This window comes from Aquarana catesbeiana, unplaced genomic scaffold, assembly GCF_042186555.1.
Source record: "Aquarana catesbeiana isolate 2022-GZ unplaced genomic scaffold, ASM4218655v1 unanchor229, whole genome shotgun sequence".
NCBI lineage: Eukaryota > Metazoa > Chordata > Amphibia > Anura > Ranidae > Aquarana > Aquarana catesbeiana.
In genome coordinates, this window is record NW_027362656.1 from 222,793 (window position 1) to 247,521 (window position 24,729).

Consider the following 24,729-nt stretch of genomic DNA (forward strand, 5'->3'; position numbering starts at 1 on the left):
CCCCCTTACTATTTCACACAGTGGGGGGGGGACGGGATCTTGGGGTCCCCTTGTTAAAGGGGGCTTCCAAATTCCGATAAGCCCCCCGCCCGCAGACCCCCACAACCACCGGGCAAGGGTTGTGGGGATGAGGCCCTTGTCCCCATCAACATGGGGACAAGGTGTTTTGGGGGCTACCCCAAAGCACCCTCCCAATGTTGAGGGAACGTGGCCTGGTATGGTTCAGGAGGGGGGATGCTCTCTTGTCCCCCCCTCTTTTCCTGTGGCCTGCTAGGTTGCGTGCTCGAATAAGGGTCTGGTATGGATTTTTGGGGGGACCCCACGCCATTTTTTTTTAAATGTTGGCGCGGGGTTCCCCTTAAAATCCATACCAGAGCTGAAGGGTCTGGTATAGATTTTGAGGGGGACCCCACGCCATTTTTTAAAAAATTTTGGCCGGGGTTCCCCTTAATATCCATACCAGACCTGAAGGGCCTGGTATGGAATTTAGGGGGAACCCCACGTCATTTTTTTTTTAAATTTTGGTTCGGGGTTCCCCTGTGGGGAATTCCCATGCCGTTTTTATGTGTATTGTCGTACTGGCAATTCATTAATAGTCGCGAGTAGTTTTAAATGACTTTTTTTCCTTTGAAATATCATTTTGCTGTCAGACTGTTTTAAACACGGGAAACACGCGCCCCTTTACAGGCATACTATAGACACCCCCCAGCTACGAAATTTAAAGGAATATTTATTGTTTGACTTTAAGCATTATTAAAATCACTGCTCCCGAAAAAACAACCGTTTTTAAAACTTTTTTTGCAGTGATCTATGTCCCCTGGGGCAGGACCCAGGTCCCCAAACACTTTTTATGACAATACCATGCATATAAGCCTTTAAAATTAGCACTTTTGATTTCTCCCATAGACTTTTAAAGGGTGTTCCGCAGCTTTCGAATTTGCCGCGAACACCCTAAATTGTTCGCTGTTCGGCAAACTGGCGAACAGCCAATGTTCGAGTCGAACATGAGTTGGACTCAAACTCGAAGCTCATCCCTATTAAGGAGGATGTTATGCAGAGAATGCATGGTTCACCAGTGCATTACATTTAGAATGCAGAGTTAACCCCTTGCCTACAGGGCACTTTCACCACCTTCCTGCCCAGGCCAATTTTCAACTTTCAGCCCTCTCACACTTTGAATGACAATTACGTGGTCATGCAACACTGTATCCAAATGAATTTTTTTTTTTATAATTTTCTTCACACAAATAGAGCTTTCTTTTGGTGGTATTTAATCACTTCTGGGTTTTTTATTCTTTTCAAAAAAAAGACTGAACATTTTGAAAAAAAAAAGTTTTTCTTAGTTTCTGTCAGTAAATTTTGTAAATAAGTAATTTTTTCTTCTTCACTGATGGGCACTGATGAGGCGGTACTGATGGGCACTGATGAGGTGGCACTTATGGGCACTGATTAGGTGGCACTAATATACAACGCTGATGAGCACTAATAGGTGGCACTGATAAGCGGCACTGGTAGGCACTGATAGGTGGCACGGATAGGCGGCAATGATGGGCACTGATGGGCAGCAGTGATGGACACTGAAAGGCAGCAGTGACTGGCATCATTGATGGGCACTGATTGGTGGCACTGGTGGTCACTGACTGGTGGCACTGATTGGCTTTACTGTAATCAGGGCACTGATGATCAGTGCCCTGATTACATGCCTGGGTGTCCCCTGCGAGGAGATGCCACTGATCGGCTCTCCTCGCCACACACTGTCATGGGAGCCGATCACCAGCACTTCTGTGTTTACATGTAACTGGTTGTGATTGGACACAGCAGATCACATGGTTAAAGAGTTGCGTGATCGGCCCTTTACAGAGATTGGAGTCGTGCCATGTCTTGACAACACAGGGGTGTGCAGTTTTAAATCTGGACATGCTTATATTGCTCATTGGTCAAGGAACTCCTAGAAACCTTTGGAGGAACCCTGGCTAAGAAAGGCTGGACTAGGCAGTAATATATTTCTATCCCCCTTGGTGAGGGTAGAGATGACCCCCATCTATAAGGATATACAGTACACACACACAGCACAAAGCCCTGTTAGCACTACCGGGCTGCAGTTCCTCTGAACTCCACAAGGTGGTGATCTCACTTCTACCCAGACAGGACGTCTCTATGGAAGACAGACAGGAAGTGATGTCAGGTATAAATAGGAAGTTCCGGGTGAGAGGTGAGGTGGGAGGAAGTAGAGAGAAGACATTGTTGGATGTGGCAGCAGAGGAGGTAATAAGATCTTATTTTCTATTTACACCCAGTAACCCCCCCGTCATGTCCGTCCTCTTCCTCCATAGTCACTGTGATGTCTTTTATCTCCAGCAGATGATGATACACACATATATAGTGTGGAAATGTAGATTAATGATGCAGAACATTTCCACACTTACAGGACGGGAACATTCTCCTCATTTTGGAGATACATTCCAGTAATATGTTCCTCTAAACAAACAGCACTGACAATAAATAGACAAGACAATGACCATCCTGACCATACATGGCCTACAAAGGGCAATTATTACACTACACAGGCAGCAAATGGGCAATCATTACACTATGCAGCCAACACAATGATGGAGTGCAGGGGTCTGGAGTATGGAGCATAGAGCCCCTTACATTGTTGATCAGGACATTCCCCAGCCTGCCATGAAGAATATCTTCCATCATTTGTGTCAGAGGGAGGAAAATACTGAGGGTTCTGAGGGAAGTAGAGGAGCTGAGAGGTCTCTGAGAAGGTACTGAGGCTGAAGGACTTTGTGGCACCTGAGGGGGTAGTGGGGTTGAAGGACTTTGTGGCACCTGAGGGGGTAGTGGGGTTGAAGGATTCTGAGGGGGTTGTGTAGCTGAAGGATTTTGGGCCCTTGATAAGGATGGAGAGCAGAGGGCCTCTGAGGGAAGAGAAGGTTGTAGGGCTCAGGAGAAGTCTAAGGTATGGAGGGGGGACTCTTGGCTATAGTGGTCCCCCCACCTGCATTTCGTTTTTAGACCTCCTTCTTATCACCTCACTGGTCAAAAAAAAAATTCCCAAGATACCAAGTGGAATGAAGGACAGTCCTTCACCCCTTGGTGGGCACTCGTTCTTAGAGGAGGACTGTTTGCACAGCATTGCCTAGTGGGTGCCCAGGGGTCAGTGCTCTGCATCTGGGGGAGGCAGTCCAATACCTTCCCATGACACAGGCTCTGGCAGTACCCACTGCTGGAATCACAGGCTCTGGCAGTGCCTGGTGCTGGAATTCAGAGGTCCCGGAGCCCACTGCCACTCTCTACAATTTCCTGGATACTACAGTATACTTGGCAAACAAGAGAACAAACCCCCCCCCCACACTAGGCTGCTATTAGAGGGAAGAGAACAGACTCCTCCCCCACAGCTTTCTACGCCACCAGCACCATCATCCTGATATCCAATCTCTTACTGCAGAGAGTGACAGTGACATTATGAATATTTTTATTATTATTATTCAGGATTTATATAGCCACAACAGTTTGCTCAGTACAATTCCATACAGGAGGAATTAGAGGGCTCTGCTAATTAGAGCTTACAATCTAAAAGGGAGGATCAAGTGAAACCAAAGGTAATAACTGAGGGGCTGACATCACTGATCACTGATGAACTTGTCCTTTAAATGTACAGCAACCCTCCTATTACCCCCCTCACATCCACATCCTATTATTGTGTGGCCAACACCATCCAAATAATTCTTACTTTTATTTCCCAAAGTTATCCGTCTACAAGGAGACCTGTATAGATCAAATGACGGCACCAATGAGGATGGAGGAGGACCGGAGTCACATGACTGAGAAGATACTAAACCTCACCCTGGAGATCATCTACCTGCTGACCGGAGAGGTGAGGAGGATTCTGGGAGGTCACATGACATCACTCTTAGCTCTATTAATAAAACACAGACCTGTCCGGAGAGGTGAGGAGGATTCTGGGAGGTCACATGACATCACTCTTAGCTCTATTAATAAAACACAGACCTGACCAGAGAGGTGAGGAGGATTCTAACATGATATTCCTATTGGTTCCTCAATACAGAGATTTCCTCTTGTGAAGTCAGGTGATCATATGACCATCACAGTGCCTCCATGTGACTCCCTAAAACCCGAGAGACACAACATGCAGAAGATTCTAGAAGTCACCAAGAAGATGATGGAGCTGCTGACAGGAGAGGTGAGCGGTGCTGGGAATTCTGGGACATTATCCAGTAACAGACAAGGGATGTGTCTGGATGGTGACTGTATCATTGTGTGTGTCAGATTCCTATAAGGTGTCAGGATGTCACTGTCTATTTCTCCATGGAGGAGTGGGAGTATTTAGAAGGACACAAGGATCTCTACAAGGACGTCATGATGGACAATCAGCCGCCCCTCACATCACCGGGTAAGAGGAGACTTTATTGTAAAGGAGAGAGCAGTACGGAGGGTCCACCTAGATCCCCTTATCATCTGATAAACACATAGAAACAATGTATTCAGTCGGTGTGTGTGTTTTCTTCAGATGGATCCAGTAATGGGAACCCACCAGAGAGAGATGTCCCCGTCCTCTGTATTCCCGGGATTTATGGAGATTCTGGGGTTCAATTGGCAGCAAAATGTTGATTTTCACCATAGACATTGCTCAATCTAGGCATCTGATGCATGTGCTTTGAATCTTCTACCTTATGCCTGGGTCTAGCAAGACCTCTAACAGAACAATTCTCCCAGGGTTACTTACTAGGGTTACCTAGGGTTGTTTGCTGGCTGTGCCGGTGGAGGGATATGTCTGTATACTTGTTGATAATAATGTGATAATATGTTGATACATTTGGAAACTTTAAGGGAAAGTGATAATGAAGTATAAGTCAAAAGGTCAATGATGGCGGTCTTCAGGATCAGTCCAGTCTTCATCTGCGATGTAAGTGGTCTCCTCACTGTTAACCTCTTATATGTTGCCCACATGTAGAGAGGAAAGAGACTCCATAGTGTGATACCATACAAATATCCAAAAATGTATAAATAATACTGATGAGTACTCACATTTCATAAAAATCATTAAAAGCGAAAACCGTGTCTAAAAACAGGAAACTGGAGCGATCTACGCTCCACGGCTCGAAACCGGAAGTGATGCAATAACGTTGCATAGTCCCGCCCTACGCGTTTTGTCAATGGGACATCATCTGGAGCGTCCCATTGAGGAGACCACTTACATCGCAGACAAGGAGGCACTTGGAGAACACAGGACAGGAAGTTTCCTTCCACTCCACAGGCTACACAGTGGCTCATACTGTGAAGGTGAAATACCTCCTTGTGGGGTGAATAATAGCGGTGAGTGCGTTTCTTATGGGGCACTGTTTTCCAAGAAGCACAGAGCAATTTGAAGGAGCACATTGTCACTTTATTGGACTTTTTTTTTTATACACCAGGGTTTAAGGACGGTATATGCATGTGTCCCTTGATGTAAATCGATCGTTAATCACGCCGCCCGAAAAAAGAAAAAAAAAAAAGCTCTTGCCGCCTGCCTGCTCCACGCTTTGACATTTCTTATATAGGTAAAGGGCAGGGCCACCTGGTTACGTCACCCTATGGCCCCACCCCTTCTGACGTTGATCACCGCCAATAGTAGTAAAAAAAAAAAAAAAAATGAAAATACCATCAAAGTATTCAGTAGTTTGTAGACGTGATAACTTTTTCGCAAACCAATCAATATACGCTTATTAGGATTTTTTTTACTAAAAATATGTGGAAAACATTTGGCTTAAATTGATGAAGAAATTTTTATACTGGATATGTTTTATAGTTTTATTTTCAAAATTGTCGCTCTTTTTTTGTTTAAAGCGCACAAAATAAAAACCGCAGAGGTGATCAAATACCACCAAAAGAAAGCTCTATTTGTGCTAAAAAAGGTCGCAAATTTCGTTTGGGTACAGCGTCGCACGACCGCGCAATTGTCAGTTAAAGTAACGCAGTGCCGTATCGCAAAAAATGTCTTTAGGCGGGTAAATCTTCCGGAGCTGAAGTGGTTAAAGGAATTTTTCATTTTCAAGCATAATTAAAATCGCTGCTCCTGAAAAAACTATTGTTTTTTTCTTTTCTTATTAATACTTGTGCCCCAGGGCAGTACACAGACCCCCATACCCCTTTTATGGCCAATTACTTGCATATAAGCCTTCAAAATGGGCACTTTTTTGATTTTTCCTGTTCGGCTCCCATAGACTTCAATGGGGTTAGAACATTTCCCCTGTTCGGGAGTTCTGCTGCGAACCGAATGGGGGGTGTTCGGCCCATCCCTAGTAATAATCTTTTTATTTCTATTTTAGTAGATGGACGGGAGATGAGGAAAACCTCAGAGGATTGTCTCACTTTGTCTCCAGACTGTAAAGTAGAAGATGAGGGCATCACACAGTATAGTCCAGGAGAAAACCCGACTACCTCAAATGTCCATCCGGCACCACACAGTGTAGATGGACCATCGTATTCCTCTTATCCTGAGGAACCTCAGACTGTGAGGGACGGTGCCGTCCTTCCAACAGAGAAGAGCTTTTCCTGTACTGAGTGCGGGAAATGTTTTCGTTTTAAATGCAGATTTATTGCTCATAAAAAATCTCATACGGGTGAGAAGGAGTATTCCTGTCCTGAGTGCGGGAAGGGTTTCCGTTCTAAATTCCATCTTAATAGGCATAAAAAATCTCATACAGGTGAGAAGCCACTGTCTTGTTCTGAGTGCGGGAAATGTTTTTCATTGAAGTCCAATCTTCACAGGCATCAGAAATTGCACACGGGTGAGAAGCCGTATTCCTGTCCTGAGTGCGGGAAATGTTTTTCATTGAAGTCCAGCCTTCACCAACATCAGAAATTGCACACAGGGGAAAAGCAGTATTCCTGTCCTGAGTGCGGGAAATGTTTTTCAGAGAAGTCCAGTCTTTACAGCCATCAGAGATCTCACACAGGTGAGAAGCCACTTTCCTGTTCTGAGTGCGGGAAATGTTTTTCAGAGAAGTCCAATCTTCGCAGACATGAGAGATTGCACACAGGTGCTAAGCCGTATTTCTGTATTGAGTGCGGGAAATGTTTTATACGAAAATCAGTACTTGTTGAACATCAGAGAACTCACACGGGGGAAAAGCCATATCTCTGTCCTGAGTGCGGGAAATGTTTTTCAGGGAAGTCACGTCTTTACAGGCATCAGAAACTGCACACGAGAGAGAGGAAACTTTCCTGTTCTGAGTGCGGGAAATGTTTTGCACAAAAATCGGAACTTGTTAGACATCAGAAATGTCACATAGGGAAAAAGCCATATTCCTGTCCTGAGTGCGGGAAATGTTTTCCCCAGAAGTTCAATCTTTACAGGCATCAGAAATTGCACACGGGGGAGAAGCCACTTTCCTGTTCTGAGTGTGGGAAATGTTTTGCCGAAAAATCAGATCTTGTTAAACATCAGAGATCTCACACGGGGGAAAAGCTGTATTGCTGTCCTGAGTGCGGGAAATGTTTTTCACAGAAGTCCCATCTTTACAGACATCAGAGATCTCACACGGGGGAGAAGCCAGTTTCCTGTCCTGAGTGCGGGAAATGTTTTACAAGGAAACCCAATCTTCACAGACACCAGGCATTGCACACAGGGGAGAAGCCGTATTCCTGTCCTGAGTGCGGGAAATGTTTTTCAGAAAAGTCTCATCTTTCCAGACATCAGAGATCGCACACGGGGGAGAAGCCACTTTCCTGTCCTGAGTGAGGGAATTGTTCCTCACTGAAGTCCTGTCTTCCTGTACATCAGGGATAGAGGTCGACTGATATGGGTTTTTCTTTGGCCAATGCCGATATTTAGAAATTGGGGCCGGCCGATGGCCAATACATGATGTCGAGTTTTGCGGCCGATATATGATGTCGATTTTTGCGGCCGATCTATGATGCCCATTTTTGAGGATGATGTTTTAGGCCAATTTTTTTATTTATTTATTTTTTCCCTTCATTTCATAAAATCTAACAGTTAAGTGAAATAATTAAGAAGGGATACAGAAAATTGATGAAATTAACCATTTATTAAACAACAGAAGTACACAACAAGCCTCCAATCAGTGCACTTGTACGTAATTTAGATAAAAAACAACTATGTATCTTAAAAATACACAAAAACGGGTGAGGTAATCAAAACTTTTGAAATAAATCAACGTAATCAACAGCAGCAGATAACGGCCATTACTGGGGTAAGTTTGTAAACAATACAAAAGTGCACATCATCTTTAGTTTTAGGCTTTTAGCTTCAGTTCCAGTCCCTGATTCTCTTCTTCTTCACCCGCATCATCACTTAAAAGTCCTCTCCGTACTCCCAGTTTAAGAGCTTCAGGTTGTAGTTCAGGAAACGCAGTCCTGCATTTTCTCCTGTGAGCCTGCTCCTCTTCTTGTCATAGATGGTCCCAAGGTGGCACAGGCGGGATGCATTCTGTTTCCACCATTCCAGTGGCAGACCAGTCCATCTGTCTATCAGTGGCTCACGGAGGTACTTTTCCAACTGTTCAGAAATGGGGTGCTCTTCACTCTCTTCAGCAGGAGTTCCATGAGCCCCCAAAATGTTTGCATACATTTTTCTCAGGAAGACCAGAGGGACTGGGTTCCTCCTCTTCTACCCTTGTCCTTGTCCGTTTTGGTTCTGGTCCTTCGTCTCCGCTGGTGGCTCTTTTTTGTTGCTCGGACACAATCACGTGCTCTTCTTGCAGCCAAGTTTTTGCTTTGCTCAGTGTGTCCCCTGCAAATACATTACCCTTGTACCGAGGATCAAGCAGTGTTGCCAGCACCAAACAAATGTTGCTGGGATGTATGGCCAGTGGGTGTATTGGGTGGGTGCACACGGGTCCTCTTGTCTTTCTCCTCCCTCTCCAGACTCTCCGGTGAATGTGCTCGTTAATGCCCAGGATAGGGCAGGTTCGCTTTCATGTGACTTCAACATTGAGGCGGCACCCTGTATTAGGAGTGAGCCAAACACCCGGCCCAGCAATACCTTGCTTGAGGCTCCACTATTTGGATCACTCCAACCCTTTGTCTTATGAAATGTGACATTTAGAAGGGAACACCACTGAGCTTGTGTTCTGTCCCACCACTCCAGCTTTCCTATCACCTCGCTCCCAGTAATAGCATACAGGTCCCACCTTATAACTGTGCAGACCTCCATGCGTGCACGACTTGACGTGACTTCCTTCTGAACCTGCGTCTAAGTCTATAAGGTCCCTGTCACGTGGATTCAGTCCCGGTAGCTGGGGCATGACTGCTAGGGAGGGAAGCAGTCACCGCTGCCAGTACTGTCCTTCCACTGTCTGGCTGCCATTTCATTCCCTTGTGATTGTTGCTCTTAGAACTACATGTTCTCCTCTCCACCCAGTGTGTGTGTAACGGGTCCTGTTCTTTATGATATGCCATATACCACCATGCACCCCTTTGCAGTAACTTCAGCCCAGGCATGAAACAGTTAATAACTTTACTGAACATTCTGAGCAGTACAGTCCCAACAGTGCAATGAAAAATCGGCCCAGTCCTTCTCTATCTGACCAATGCATAACTGCCCAAAGGTAAGAGTCCAGAGTGTGGAAGAGTGTGGATCTCCCCAAAAGGTGCTCAGTAGAGTTAGGCGAACAGTTTGAGTCAAGCAAAAGTTTGGCCCAGACATCACCTGCTCGCTCGTGTAGTGAACACCCAAACTTTTGGGGGTCCGCTCGATGGGATGTTCGCCCGCCGAGCACCCCACAATGCACTGCACAGTGCATTCTAAGCTTTGCCCAATCAGGGAACAGTAAATAGCTGGTTGTTAAGGAGCAGGCCGGGAAGCTGTTTGCTGCGTCCTTAACAACTCATGAGTCATCAGCTGTCAACGAGCTTCCCACTGACAGCTGAGTAAAAAAAAAAAACCTGTTGGCAATAGAAGAAAGTGAAAAAAAGGATGAGCAAGCGCCACCCCCCTCCTAAACCCTACCGCGCCACATGCCCTCAACATGGGGGGGGGCTTGTTTGGGGCAAGGGGGGCTCTGCCATACCCCAAAAAAAGAAAAAACGTTCCGCCAGCAATGAAGGCTAACCACTGAATGCCTGCTCTGCCGTTTGGCAGTTCTTTAATAGGTAAAGGGTAGGGCCACCTGGTGACTTCACCTGATGGCACTGCTGCCTTGTGACGTCACCGACCCAGCAATACCCTTCTTTGGAATTGTATTGCCGGCAAATTAAATTTTTCTTTATAAATGTCAGTTTTGCTGCAGCAGGTTCTATACACAGTGCAGATGCGCCACTTTACAGGCAGACTAAGGGACCCCCCCCCCCCCCAGACATTATATTTAAAGGAATTTTTGTCATTTCTATTGTTTTACTTTAAACATCATTGAATCACTGCTTCTGTCTTCAGACAGAAAAAGAAACGCCGGAAAAAGAGTTCCTGATGATGTTGACAAAAATGTGGTGCATAATCCATTTTGGAATATTGCTGGTGTTGGTAAAAAGAATAATGTGTTGCTAATCTCTGATCAAGGGTAGCCAGGAAGGGGTTGCTAAACCTAACAGACATGTAGCATAACCCCTTAGAGCAGGGGTAGGCAACCTTAGAGAGATGGAAATCTAGTTGAATATTACTAATAAAGGGGGGGCAAAATGGTTGGGGGGCTTTACTTTAATCAGGGCCCTGATTACATGCCTGGGTGTCCCCTTCGAGGAGATGCCACTGATCGGCTCTCCTCGCCACACACTCTTTCAGTGTGAGGTGATGAGAGATGATCACCAGCACTTCCGTGTTTACATGTGACCAGCTGTGATTGGACACAGCAGATCACATGGTTAAAGATCCACGTTGTAAGGGTTAAATCTGCTTAGACCTGGACAATCCGTGAGAAAATCTGTCAGAGCTCTGGAAGCATTCAATGCACAAGACAAAATAGCCATTTCAATGAATGCTTACATTTAATGGCAGGTGAGTGGAGTTTTATACAGGATATGGACAAAGAATATTGCACAAAGAAAAGGAGGGAGGGAGGACAGATAAATATTGTAAAATAAACATATTCCTCTGTCAGCCATTTTAAAGTTTTAGTCATGTTAACTCTTTCTCACCATTCAATCCCCTCTTAGATCACAAAGTGATCACTTAATGTTCTCTGTGTGGGGTCATTTCATTGCGTTGTATAATTACAGATACATTGAATAAGCTTGAACTAATATATATATATATAACAAGGATAAAAACCAGGCACATTAAAATTAACATTCCTGCCTGTCGGAACCAAGAGAAAATGGAACCAAAAAAATCACCGAAACTCCTTAGTCCCTTCAAAGGGGTTCCACCCATCCTTGGTAATATCTCTGGCATCAGCTTGGAGGTTTGACACCTCCTTTTCAGTGTTTATCAATTATATCATAGTAATCCGGAACTTCGATACTAGTATTATGAATCCCTGTGCAGCACTCATAGTCCTCCGTTAGTTCACAGAGTCCAGTCAGACCAGCACTTATGGATTCCAAAGCTACTTGGTGCATATCTAGTGGTTTACGAATAGCCCTTTGTTCAATACTTAACAGTTTGATGTCTACAGAATTCTTTTCCATAATTTCATCCATAATTTTTGAGTAGTTATTCAATCTTTTCATCATTTCTATTCCCCATCCTGTCCATGAGGAAACCATGCCCAGGCCTGATCCTTTTTCTAGAAATAGCTCTCTTTTCTCTGTGTTTAAGGGGGTACCTGGGGTACGCGCTAGCTTTCAAAAGATGTTGGTGCTTTCCTTTTTCATCCCCCATGATTCCCATCACTGGAATCAATGAAGCCAAATAACACCACCCACGAGTACCAACCAGTATCCATGGATAGCATTCCTTGCCGCAACATACATATACACTATTCCCTAGGGAAAATGATCGTTGACTTATAGTATCCTGAAAACTTTCAGAAATGGCGGCCATGGTCAACTAGTTCAAAACGAAATTCACAGGGTTGTTGGTAGCAGCTCCCCGATTCAAGACAGTATTTAAATTTGTATTACGTTCTGGGTTATTGGTGTGAAACATGGAGGACAAATCTCTGATTAAAGAGATATTAAACTGTGAGCTTCGGCATATCTTTTTACCTTTAACGAATTTCCCAAGTTAAAACACCACTCTGGAGAGTGGCTTCTACCAATTATTGGGTAGGAAATTGTGTTATGTGCATATATGGGCGATATATTGGTTATAATTACAGGAAGAGTACCATTTAGAAACCGAGTTCACAGGAATGGCTAACAGAGGAATTCGAAGTGTGCAATTTACCTCATACCCATCATTTGTCATAACTTGACTTTTGAGCATAAGAATACTTATACTGAAGTAACAACATTTTATCAGTAGGGGGAGTATGAGTCCTATGGGCCCTCCACGTTGGATTCCCTCCTTTGTCTAGTTACTGTTCCATTAGAAGGGGGGCTGCATATGGCCTTTAGGGTGCCCAAGTCCTCAGGGTGATGAATACAGTTCGTGATGATCCATATGGGCAGAAATACTATCAGTGCCAGCATAAAGAGTAGGCACAAGGCTTTCCCAAAAGTCTGTGATGAGAGAAGTGAGGTTATCTTTTTTCAGAGTCTTTTATCACCCGTTTCACTCACTCTTTGAGGATTTGCATCACCTGCTTTATCTGTGTCTTGCTTCTGGGTCCTTTTGTGGTACTTTCTTTATCCTCTCGTCATGGATCCAGGCTCTGGATTGTTCCGTGAGGACAGCAGTTTTGGGTTCTGGTCACTGCGACTATGCTAGTGGGCAGGCCAAAAGGGTAATCCTTCTTGGTCCGGTTCAGCTGGCGAATTACGACAACATCTCCGGGTTGGAACTCATGTGTTGGTTCCTGTGAGAGTTATAGAAAAGAAGAGAATACTTTACCGTAGATGCCATTCAGCTTTATAATCAAGTTTCTACAATATTCTTCCTGTATCAAACTCAGATCTCCCTGCTCTATTACCAAGGGTTTCTTAATCCAGGGTGTGGGAAAAGGTCGACCCTTCAGGATCTCAAAAGAGGACAAATGATTGGTCTTGGAAGGGGTCATTCTTATTTCTGCTAAAATCAAAGGCAGCACAGTTTTCCATTTGGCAAATGTGCCACCCGTAGTCTTCCTTATTTTATCTTTAATCGTTCAGTTCATTCTTTCCACTATACCTGAACTCTGTGGGTGATATGGAATGTGGAATTTCCACTCTATTTGCAAAGTCTTGTGTTAACATATATCAGCTGTAGATTTCCATCCTTTATGTCCTATGCCATGGGACTGTGAGATGAATAAAGGCGCACTTGCTTTTGGTATGCCTGGTGTTCCCTCTTTGGCAAAGTCCTGTCTCAGGACTCATTGTCAGATCCTGTTTATGCCAATAGGCCAGATCTTCTGGTGAAGCCATAGCCTGTAGGTCCTGCAAAACCTGTTCCCAGGGCAAAGTTGGGGGTGTAAGGGGGGGCATTTTTTGGATAAAAGCTGGGACCGTCAAAGCAGCTTGTGGGGTCGGCCATTCCTTTTCTCTTTTGAAATGTCATCAGTAATGTGTGTGCTTCCGTAGGGTGACCTAATGTAAATGATGTAGCCATTTCTACAGCCATGGCACAAGAGGCCAAAGCCTTCAGACATGCCCGGCATGCCTTGTACCGGAACTGGGACTACTCTGTAAAGAAAGGCTACAGGTCTCACCTTCTCTCCATGCTCTTGTGCAAGGACCCCAGCCATGGATTTACAGTTGTACCTTGCAAACAAATGAAACACTTTACAATAATCATGTAATCCCAAACCAGGAGCCGTTATCATAGCAGTTTTAAGATACACAATAGCATTAACCATTTCATTTCACAAGGTCAGGACTGTCAGGTAGAGCAGCTTGTCTCAGCAAATTATCATAGCAGGAAGCAATCAGGTATCCATTGGCGGCAGTAACCAATCATACCTGAGAAGGTTAACACTTCCTTCTTGGTATGTGGGCAGGGCAGACCCACGAGAACCGCAGCTCCCTTGTGACTGATTCTCCTTTCACCATGGGACAGAGTAAAACCAAGATATTCAACAATTTTCTAGACACTTTGTGACCTGTCTGTTCAAGATGTTCTAACAGTAAAACAGAATCTTTCTGACAGTCTTCCTGGGAGGGACTACACAACAGTAGGTCATTGTAGTACTGAAGGACGGAACCATGGCTAGACACCCAAGACTGTAAGGTGGCCTGGAGAGCTATTGAGTAGACTGGAGGTGAGTCTATATAGCCATGACAAGCAATTCCAAGTTATCTGGCGCCTTCTATAGAAAAAAGCTAGCAGTAGTTGTGTCTCTTCGTCAACAGGGATGGGGAAAAAAAAATACTACAATCAATAACTGAAAAACACACTGCCGAGGCAGGTATCGCGGTAAGGAGAGATGGCACATTAGGTATAATAGGGGCAATTGGAATCACATGGTTATTTATGGCTCGGAGATCCTGCACAGAGCTGTATGATCCATTACTCTTTTTGACTGACTGGGTTTATGGGAGTGTTATAAGGCGATATGATGGGTCTTAAAATTCCTTGTTTCGGGAATTGCTCAATAATGGGTCTGATACCTTCCTCCTTCCATTTGAAGAGATGGTACTGCTTGTGGTAAACTGGGGATACTCCTTGTTTTAGTCTAGCTTTGTAAGGGATGCATGAAATGTATCCTACATCAAGACTGTCTTTAGCCCAGAGGGGGTGGTTCTGTGGAAATGGGAGAGGGATTTCAGTTTGAAAAAACAATGGTGATGCAAAATGCAAAGCGATACTAATGGTGATATAAGGGTAGTCCATCTCTTTTGCCCCGTTTTTTGAAGGGTTTTGTATAGGGCAAAAAACAGTAATTTACCAGATTTTTTAGCCTCTGCCTAGCTTCATTCAGGAGTTTCTTCTTTTGCTGTTTTTTTGAACGTAGATTACAGGCTCATGATTATTGTTTATTCAATTAATGTTGTTTATGTGTATTCATTATTCTGACGTGTGTGTGTGTGTATATATACACAATCTGACCGTTTGATTTTAAAACTGTGCCCCTTTGCTTTTATAGGTTCCGGCTGCATGGCCTGCATTCCTGGCCCCTGTACAGCTGTAGGTGGTGTTAGTTTTGGCCATGTTTGGGCCTCACGGCAGGGAGGGGGGATGATGGCACTAGTTGCCGTTTTTTCCCCTTTACTTTTTCCCTTTACTGTGTGTTTCGAAGGCGGCCTTCTTTATGTCGGCCTCTGGACGGAGCACATCCCTGCCGGCAGCGTCCCGCGATCAATCCGGGCGCCCTCTGGCCTGCCGCGCATGTGCGAGCTCCTCTCGATGTGCACGCCATGACATCATGTGCACGCCATGGCGCCATGACTATCATATCTCTTGTCACATTGGGTCTAACGTACATAAAGCCTGGGTAATGAGGATTCTCTTCAGATCCCAGGCAGCTATCACCCCGAATAGACCAAAATCTCGCCTGCGTTTAAAGTAAGTAATGTTCCTTACACTTTTGGGTACTTATGTCCAAATGGATGCACCCCAAACTTAATACATTTCTATTTATATACTATTCATTTTTTTAGGTCTTTCAAATTGTTTGTCTACTCAAATGAATATTTGATGTGTGGCTATCATGCTTTACCATCTTCCTTAGATTGTAGCTTGAATGAATCAATACCATCAATCTACCTTACTAGGTAAACCTGTCTAAGCTTCTATTATATTTTCCCTTTAGTGCACTCCCATGTCACTTGCTTTTCCTTTCACTATAATCCAGCACTATTTCTGCACACTCCATTTTTTTCACTTTTTCTGCAGTTTTTGGTTTGTTGGTTCTTATTTACATTTCACTCATCACTTTTATCCATTTGGTCTTTTTTCCCCATACCCCTCTCTGTTCTTCAGAACTGGGTGTCGCCAGTTCTGCCATACACTTTTGTTTCATTTTCTAGTCACCCACATTCTCACTTTGCACCTACATTGCCACTCTGTTTTTCTCTTCGTCACCCCAGCTGCCTGTTTTCACAGTGTCGTTCACCCTCCCCTCTTTCTTTTTCCATGCACCTTTTTCACTCCCCCCCTCCCCTTTTCATACCTTCCCCAATCACTCCCCTGTTTTATCCTTCCTTTGGTGCCACTCTTCACTTCCTTTTCACGCCATCAGTTCCCTTCACCCTTCACTCACACTTAGTTTCACTAGGACCCTTAGCTTCTGACAAAGTGATATCCAATTTAATATACCATTATTATTCTATACCCCCTAGTGACTCTGTGAGTTTTTTGGTTCTGTTCTCGGCTCCTGGCTCCTCCTCGCCCTCTCCCGGGTGTGGGTTCAAGCGCGGCCTCTTGTAGGCCCCCTCACTGGCCTTTTGGACATTCAGCCCCTTTATCGGTGCGGTGGGCCGGGAGCTCTTGCCACGTGGCCTGGATCCTCAAGCACTCTTTAGGCACTGCACTTGGAAGGTACCTTTTTAGGCTCGGTTCACACCTAAACCGGTCGCGGATCGCACAGCAACGCTGTCCGTCCCTGTTCTCCGTTTCAGAGATGAATCAGGGCAGAATCTTTGCCTGAATTCGGCCATGAAACGGAGCCAAAGATGCACAGTGTTTCTGTGCAGTGCGCTCCGCATCCGCAACGGAGGTATGTGAACCAGCTCCATAGGGAGCCAGTCACATTCTCCTGCTATGCGAATTAAATGCGGGGAAACCCGCATCTAATTCCCATAGGTGTGAACCTGGCCTGACAGCCCTCAGTGGTAAATATGATTGAAGCATTGTAATCCATGTGTCAATACTAACATATATTGCTGCTTGATTTCTAAATATGTCTATTCTTACAATACATTTCTTTGTAGAGTTCTTGTACTTCTAATAGACCTCTACTACTAATGGTCGAAACGCGTTTGGGTTTTATCAGTATGTCTATATATACCTATATCATGCTATGTTTTTGATGTATACCTACGGCTGTATCATTATGATGTACTTGTGATGGCCTCACCTACAGAGCTCATGTTTTAATACATTTGTATGTTACTGCTTTTTCCAATAAATGTATATTTTTTCAAATTCCATTTTGAATCATTGGCTGCAATACAAAACCCTACGGGGAAACCTTTCCAATGAACAGTGGTGATGCTGTGGCTACTGCCCCTCTTCGAGCCAAGAAAATTTCAATTTCTAAGACTCCTATTAAATCTCTTCCCAAAAGATTTACCGGGCATGAAGGTATTATCCTGAATAAATGATGTAAGAGTACAGTTCCAGTGACAAAGTCACTCACTATCAAGGATCGTATCTGCCAAAGAAGTGGCTTCCTCTTGGCCTATTTGAGTGGTGGGGGGGTCCCTGTTTCCTTCATGTACTTTATGTCCCACTCGGGGTCCCCTGTGTACCATGGGAAAGCTTTATTATCCCCCAAACAGAGTCCCCTGACCATATCCATTTGGAATTGGTCATTTGCACCTGTGCGTAGGAAGGGTGATCTACTGCACATACTTTCAGTCTATCCGGCCAGATCGTTTATGAAAGGATTTATCAAAAAAAAATCCGTTCCACATACTCTGGCCAAATAGTCTTTACATGGGGTTTTAAGGGCAATGTAATGATTGAGAAATTATTTAATAAAGAATTTATTGATACAAAAGACATAGAATACAAATGAACGTACAAATCAATATATGTATGTTTTAGGAGTACAGAATAATTATAAAAAACATCAGATACATAGAGACAAATGATGCGCCCTGCTGCTAAGTACAAGTTCCACCAAAACTGATGCGATGGCGTCCTGATAGCAGATTTCCAACGCGTTTCAACTTTTATTATCAAAATGAAGTCTTCCTCAGGGAAGGACTGCATCACATTCTAGAATTTCAAACAACAGCATGATTACTAATATATATACATATGCATGTCGCCTATATCTAAAGCAATCGCATTTCAGCTAAAAAAGATAACATATGCGACTTACATTGAGGCATGTAGCTATGAAAGGTGCTTTCCCAGTGCTGGCAGGGGCCCTAATCACCCATTGTCTGTACCGCTCCAATATCCTCTACGGGGCGGCCTGGTGTATTTTTGATTCACTACACTACACAACCACGCCCACACCCCCTATATTAGGACGCCAGGGAAGGCCATAGGCAGCATTCTACAACTGGCTTTTCCACAGAGAGGTACTCTAGGACCTGAGCTCTCTGTTATTGACAACCTAGAATTTCTTCCTTATACCACATACAACCAGCTTAAGGTATTGAATTCTTTCCTTTTTTTCTGGTGGCTCTGGGAAATTTGGCCCCCCAAGAAACACCATCACTATCATTTTTGATTCTTTGGAATTTTTTATTCAATACTTCCTTTTATTGTTTGTCTTTTCAGCCTCTTATCCCTTTTTTTTGGCTGCCAAATATTGTTTTTTTTTTCAAAAATACACCAGGCCGCCCCGTAGAGGATATTGGAGTGGTACAGACAATGGGTGATTAGGGCCCCTGCCAGCACTGGGAAAGCACCTTTCATAGCTACATGCCTCAATGTAAGTCGCATATGTTATCTTTTTTAGCTGAAATGCGATTGCTTTAGATATAGGCGACATGCATATGTATATTAGTAATCATGCTGTTGTTTGAAATTCTAGAATGTGATACAGTCCTTCCCTGAGGAAGACTTCATTTTGATAATAAAAGTTGAAACGCGTTGGAAATCTGCTATCAGGACGCCATCGCATCAGTTTTGGTGGTACTTGTACTTAGCAGCAGGACGCATCATTTGTCTCTATGTATCTGATGTTTTTTATAATTCTGTACTCCTAAAACATACATATATTGATTTGTAAGTTCATTTGTATTCTATTTGTCTTTTGTATCAATAAATTCTTTTTTATTAAATAAATTCTCAATCATTACATTGCCCTTAAAATCCCAGTTTGAGGTATATATTTTCTTTAAAGGTGTAAGGGATGATGGCAATGACACACCCAACCGTCTGAGTCATATATTTGTATCTATAAATAGTCTTTACATGTTTCTCCGGGATTAGGTGGGGGTATTCCTTACTCTCTCCCTTAGACATTCTTAATTTGGTTACAAACAACTTATGCAAACTTACCGAGGGCCGTTGTCTTACCTTACAAGACCCTCTTGCAATGTACAACAATAATATAAGCTCTAAACAATATGCTTATACTCTTATACTCTATACAGCGATAGAAAGGAAAAGCAAAAAGGTTTGGTAGAATCCCACTGATTGTCCGTCTGGCTCTTTAACCACTTTTACCCCCTTCCTGACCAGAGCATTTTTTGCGATTCGGCACTGCGTCGTTTTAGCTGACAATTGCGCAGTTCGTGCGACGTTGTTCCCAAACAAAATTGACGACCTTTTTTTTACCACAAATAGAGCTTTCTTTTGGTGGTATTTTATCACCTCTGTGGTTTTTTATTTTTTGCGCCATAAACAAAAAAAGGCCGACAATTTTGAAAAAAAAGCAATATTTTTTACGTTTTGCTATAATAAATATCCCCAAAAAATATATAAAAAAACCCATTTCTTTCTCAGTTTAGGCCGATATGTATTCTTCTACATATTTTTGGTAAAAAAAAAATCGCAATAAGCGTATATTGATTGGTTTGCGCAAAAGTTATAGCGTCTACAAAATAGGGGATAGATTTATGGTATTTTTATTATAATTATTTTTATTAGTATTGGCAGCGATCTGCGCTTTTTATTATCATGACTGCGACATTATGGCGGACACATCGGGCACTTCTGACACTATTTTGGGACCATTGTCATTTATACAGCGATCAGTCCTATAAAAATGCACTGATTACTGTGTAAAGGACACTGGCAGGGAAGGGGTTAAACATTAGGGGGCGATCAAGGGGTTAAGTGTGTCCTAGGGAGGTGTTCTAACTGTGGGGGGGAGGGGATACCACTGACATGACAGCGGTCACTGCTCCCGATGACAGGGAGCAGTGGATCTCTGTCATGTCACAAGGCAGAACAGGGAAATGCCTTGTTTACATAGGCATCTCCCCATTCTGCCTCTCCACACCACAAACTCTTTCTCACCCGTCACACGTGATCGGCTCTTTACAGAGATCGGCGTCGCGCCATGTCCTAGCAACACGGTGCGACCCCAATCGCCATCGCCACCCAGAACGAGAGCGTCATTTAATGGTGGGTGGGCGGCAAGTGGTTAAGGAGTGTATTGCTCTCAGAATGTAGGGTTCAACAGTGCATTGTGCTCAGGGTTTACCAGTGCGTTACACTCAGAATAAATTGAATAAAAGAAAAATCATTGCAAAAAACTAACTGTAAAAATATGTAGACACAGTGAAAAGGCATATAAATAAACGCACTGAAAATGCGCTCTAAATGCACTGAAAACCCACGTAATGTACTGCAAATACAGTGAATACACATAAAAATACACATAAAAAGCTGTCCCATCTCCCCGTTCTCACATGCATTTAGGTCACACAAACATGTATGTAGGTCTGGCATGCATATGTAAATGGTGATTGCACCACAGGTAACGCCATGAATGTCAGTGAGAGCAATAAGTCAAGGACCATTAGTTCATGGTTACCGCTAAACTGATAACCTGTAAAAGCTTTTAAAGCATCACCCATGAACAATTTTAGGTACCGTAGTTTGTCACCATTTCACAGAGGTGCGCAGTTTTAAATCTTGACATGCTTGGTATCTATTTACTCTATGCATTTATATTGTTTATTGGTCCAGGAACTCCTAGAAACCTTGGAAGAACCCTGGCTGAGAAAGGCTGGAATAGGCAGTAATATATTTTAATTCCCCTTGGTGGGAGTGGAGATGACCCCATCTATAAGGATATACAGTACATACACACACAGCACAAGGCCGTGTTCACACTATGAGATGTTTTTTTGGGCTTCAGTTCCTCTGAACTCCACAAGGTGGTGATCTCACTTCTACCCAGACAGGAAGACTCTATGGAAGACAGACAGGAAGTGATGTCAGATATAAATAGGAAGTTCCGGGTGAGAGGTGAGGCGGGAGGAAGTAGAGAAGAGACGTTGTTAAAAGTGGCAGCAGAGGAGGTAATAAGATCTTATTTTCTATTTACACCCACAATGATGGAGTGCAGGGGTCAGGAGTATGGAGCATAGAGCCCCTTACATTGCTGGTCAGGAGGAAGAAAACATTCCCCAGCCTGCCATGAAGAATATGTTCCATCATTGGTGTCAGAGGGAGGAAATACTGAAGGTTCCGAGGGAATTAGAGAAGCTGAGAGGTCTCTGAGAAGGTACTGAGGTTGAAGGACTTTATGGCACCTGAGGGGGTAGTGGGGTTGAAGGATTCTGAGGGGGTTGTGTAGCTGAAGGACTTTGGGCCCTTGATGAGGATGGAGAGCAGAGGGTCTCTGAGGGAAGAGAAGGTTGTAGGGCTCAGGAGGAGTCTAAGGTATGGAGGGGGGACTCTTGGCTATGGTGGTTCCTCCACCTGCATTTACTTTTCAGACCTCCTTACAGAACCCCTGCCAGCAAAGGAAGGCGACCATCACCTTCTTACCACCACACTGGTCAAATAAAATTTCCCAAGATACCAAGTGGAATGAAGGAGGAAAATCCTTTACCCCTTGGTGGGCACTCGTTCTTAGAGGAGGTTTGTTTGAACAGCATTGCCTAGCAGGTGCCCAGGGGTCAGTGCTCTGCATCTGGGGGAGGCAGTCCAATACCTTCCCATGACACAGGCTCTGGCAGTACCCGGTGTTGGAATTCAGAGGTCCCGGAGCCCACTGTCACTCTCTACAATTTCCTTGATACTACAATATACTTGGCAACCAAGAGAACAACCCCCTGCCCTTGATGTGTTCCTCCTACCCACACTAGGCTGCTATTAGAGGGAAGAGAACAGACTCCTCCCCCACAGCTTTCTACTCCACCAGCACCATCCTCCTGCTATCCAATCTCTTACTGCAGAGAGTGACAGTGACATTATGAATATTTTTATTATTATTATTGTTCAGGATTTATATAGCCACAAGAGTTTGCTCAGTACAGTTCAATACAGGAGGAATCAGAGGGCTCTGCTCATTAGAGCTTACAATCTAAAAGGGAGAATCAAGTTAAACCAAAGGTAATAACTGTGGGGCTGACATTACTCCTATCAGTCAGCAGACTGCCAATAGTCCTGATTAGCTGGCAATTCCGGCCAAAACTTCCTCCCCCTTCCTGGACATCATGATGACCCGACATTGTCCTCACAGCACTGCCTCAGAGTGACAGGAAGGATCACAGAGAAAAAGGAATTTCTGATCCGGCAGCCCAAGAGGGTTCTGGGTTCATGAAAATGTAACAAACACTAAACAGTTCAAATGAAATGTGTTCCCATGGGGGGCAGTAGTCCTTAATGGATAAGTTCATCTTTCTACAAAAATAATAAATGCACATCTTTTTGCAGGTAAAAAAATGTGCATTTATTATTTTTAGTAGTAGGAGCCTGCAGGTCTCCTGCACACTGTCAGTGTATCGGCTTAGCCTTTTATCCCATATATCCCGTACATCCCGGGTAAGCCGATACATTGGAAGACTCAATGAACTACCACAGCACTCCACAGCACCGTGGTAGTTTATTGAGAACTACAAGCTGACAGCCGGATGTCAGAGATTGTAGTTCATTTGGACACACAGAGCTGAGTATATAAATGACACGGTCGTATGAGCATAGCCCCACACGCCCATGTAACATGTTCCCAAAGATGAACTTCTCCTTTAAATGTACAGCAACCCTCCTATTACCCCCCTCATATCCACATCCTATTATTGTGTGGCCAATACCATCCAAATAATTCTTACTTTCATTTATCAATGTTATCCTTCTACAAGGAGACCTGTTTAGATCAAATGATGGCACCAATGAGGATGGATGAGGACCGGAGTCACATGACTGAGAAGATACTAAACCTCACCCTGGAGATCATCTACCTGCTGACCGGAGAGGTGAGGAGGGTTCTGGGAGGTCACATGACATCACTCTTATCTCTATTAATAAAACACAGACCTGACTGGAGAGATGAGGAGGATTCTGGGATTTTAACATGATATTCCTATTGGTTCTCCAATACAGAGATTCTCTCTAATGAAGTCAGGTGATCATATGACCATCACGGTGACTCCATGTGACTACCTAAAACCTGAGAGACACAACATGGAGAAGATTCTAGAAGTCACCAAGAAGATGATGGAGCTGCTGACAGGAGAGGTGAGCGGTGCTGGGAATTCTGGGACATTATCCAGTAACAGACAAGGGATGTGTCTGGATGGTGACTGTATCATTGTGTGTGTCAGGTTCCTATAAGGTGTCAGGATGTCACTGTCTATTTCTCCATGGAGGAGTGGGAGTATTTAGAAGGACACAAGGATCTCTACAAGGACGTCATGATGGACAATCAGCCGCCCCTCACATCACCGGGTAAGAGGAGACTTTATTGTAAAGGAGAGAGCAGTACGGAGGGTCCACCTAGATCCCCCATCATCTGATAAACACATAGAAACAATGTATTCAGTCAGTGTGTGTGTTTCCTACAGATGGATCCAGTAATGGGAACCAGTCAGAGAGATGTCCCCGTCCTCTGTATTCCTGGGATTTATGGAGATTCTGGGGTTCAATTGGCAGCAAAATGTTGATTTTCACCATAGACATTGCTCAATCTAGGCATCTGATGCATGTGCTTTGAATCTTCTACTTTATGCCTGGGTCTAACAAGACCTCTAACAGAACAATTCTCCCAGGGTTACTTCCTCTGTTGTTTGCTGACTGTGTGACTGTGCCGGGTGGAGGGATATGTCTGTATACTTGTTAATAATAATGTGATAATATGTTGATACATTTGGAACCTTTAACAGAAAGTGATAATGAGGTATAAGTCAAAAGGTCAATGATGGCGGTCTTCAGGATCAGTCCAGTCTTCATCTTGATTACTCCCCCTACATCCTCACTCTCTGACCTCTGGTGGGGCTAAGCACTGTGATTATTGATGATTGATAGAGAGGGTGGGGACACTCATCCTATAATCCCCTCATCACTGTCACTCCTATAAAAGACAGTTCTCGTTGTTTCCTCACTCTCTGACTAAGGTCCATGAATAAAGAAATCAGCTGGTAGGAGATGAGAGGACCCATTTACTAGTTAACTTGAGGCTGAAATTGTAAGATCCTCAGAGACAAAGCTGCCTGATGTGGACTCCTGGTTTAGGGGAACCAATCGGCTCACGTCTAGTAATAATTAGGGATGGGCGAACGGTTTGGCCCAAACATAAGTTCGGGCCGAACATTTGCCTGTTCTGCCATTCGCCAAACACCCGAATTTGCAGGGTGTTCGCCCCGACGGACACCCTGCAATACACTGAGCTCTGTAAATTGGCATTCTGCACCCTGACTGGACAAAGCTTTGCCCAATCAGGTTGCAGTGTAAGCTGGTTGTTAAAGAGCAGGGCCGGGAAGCTGGCCGCGGTGTCCTTAACAGCCGATGAGTCATCACATGTCAATGGGTTTTCCCGCTGACAGCTGAATAAAAAAAAAAGTGTCGGTGAAAAAAATACAGAAAAAAGTGGCATAGTCCAGGCCCTTCGTATCTGGTATGGCTTTTAAGGGGAACCCCACGCCAAAATTTTCTAAAAGAAATGGCATGGGGTCCCCCCAAAATCCATACCAGACCCCAATCCAGGTATGCAGCCTGGCAGGTCAGGA

The 24,729-nt window shown here is 44.1% G+C and overlaps 1 protein-coding gene across 1 annotated transcript in view; it reads left to right on the forward strand.

Moving 5' to 3' along the window:
- The first annotated feature begins 2,203 nt into the window (after positions 1-2,203).
- LOC141121770 (uncharacterized) overlaps positions 2,204-24,729 on the forward strand; it is a 122,022-nt gene continuing 99,496 nt past the window's right edge. Inside the window, 10 exon segments of the mRNA XM_073611488.1 lie at positions 2,204-2,265; positions 3,755-3,883; positions 4,076-4,210; positions 4,297-4,420; positions 6,336-7,738; positions 18,636-18,736; positions 20,916-21,078; positions 22,867-22,980; positions 23,108-23,242; positions 23,329-23,452. Of these exon segments, the coding sequence (XP_073467589.1) occupies positions 3,788-3,883; positions 4,076-4,210; positions 4,297-4,420; positions 6,336-7,738; positions 18,636-18,736; positions 20,916-21,078; positions 22,867-22,980; positions 23,108-23,242; positions 23,329-23,452 (2,395 nt within the window). The 5' untranslated portion in view covers positions 2,204-2,265; positions 3,755-3,787.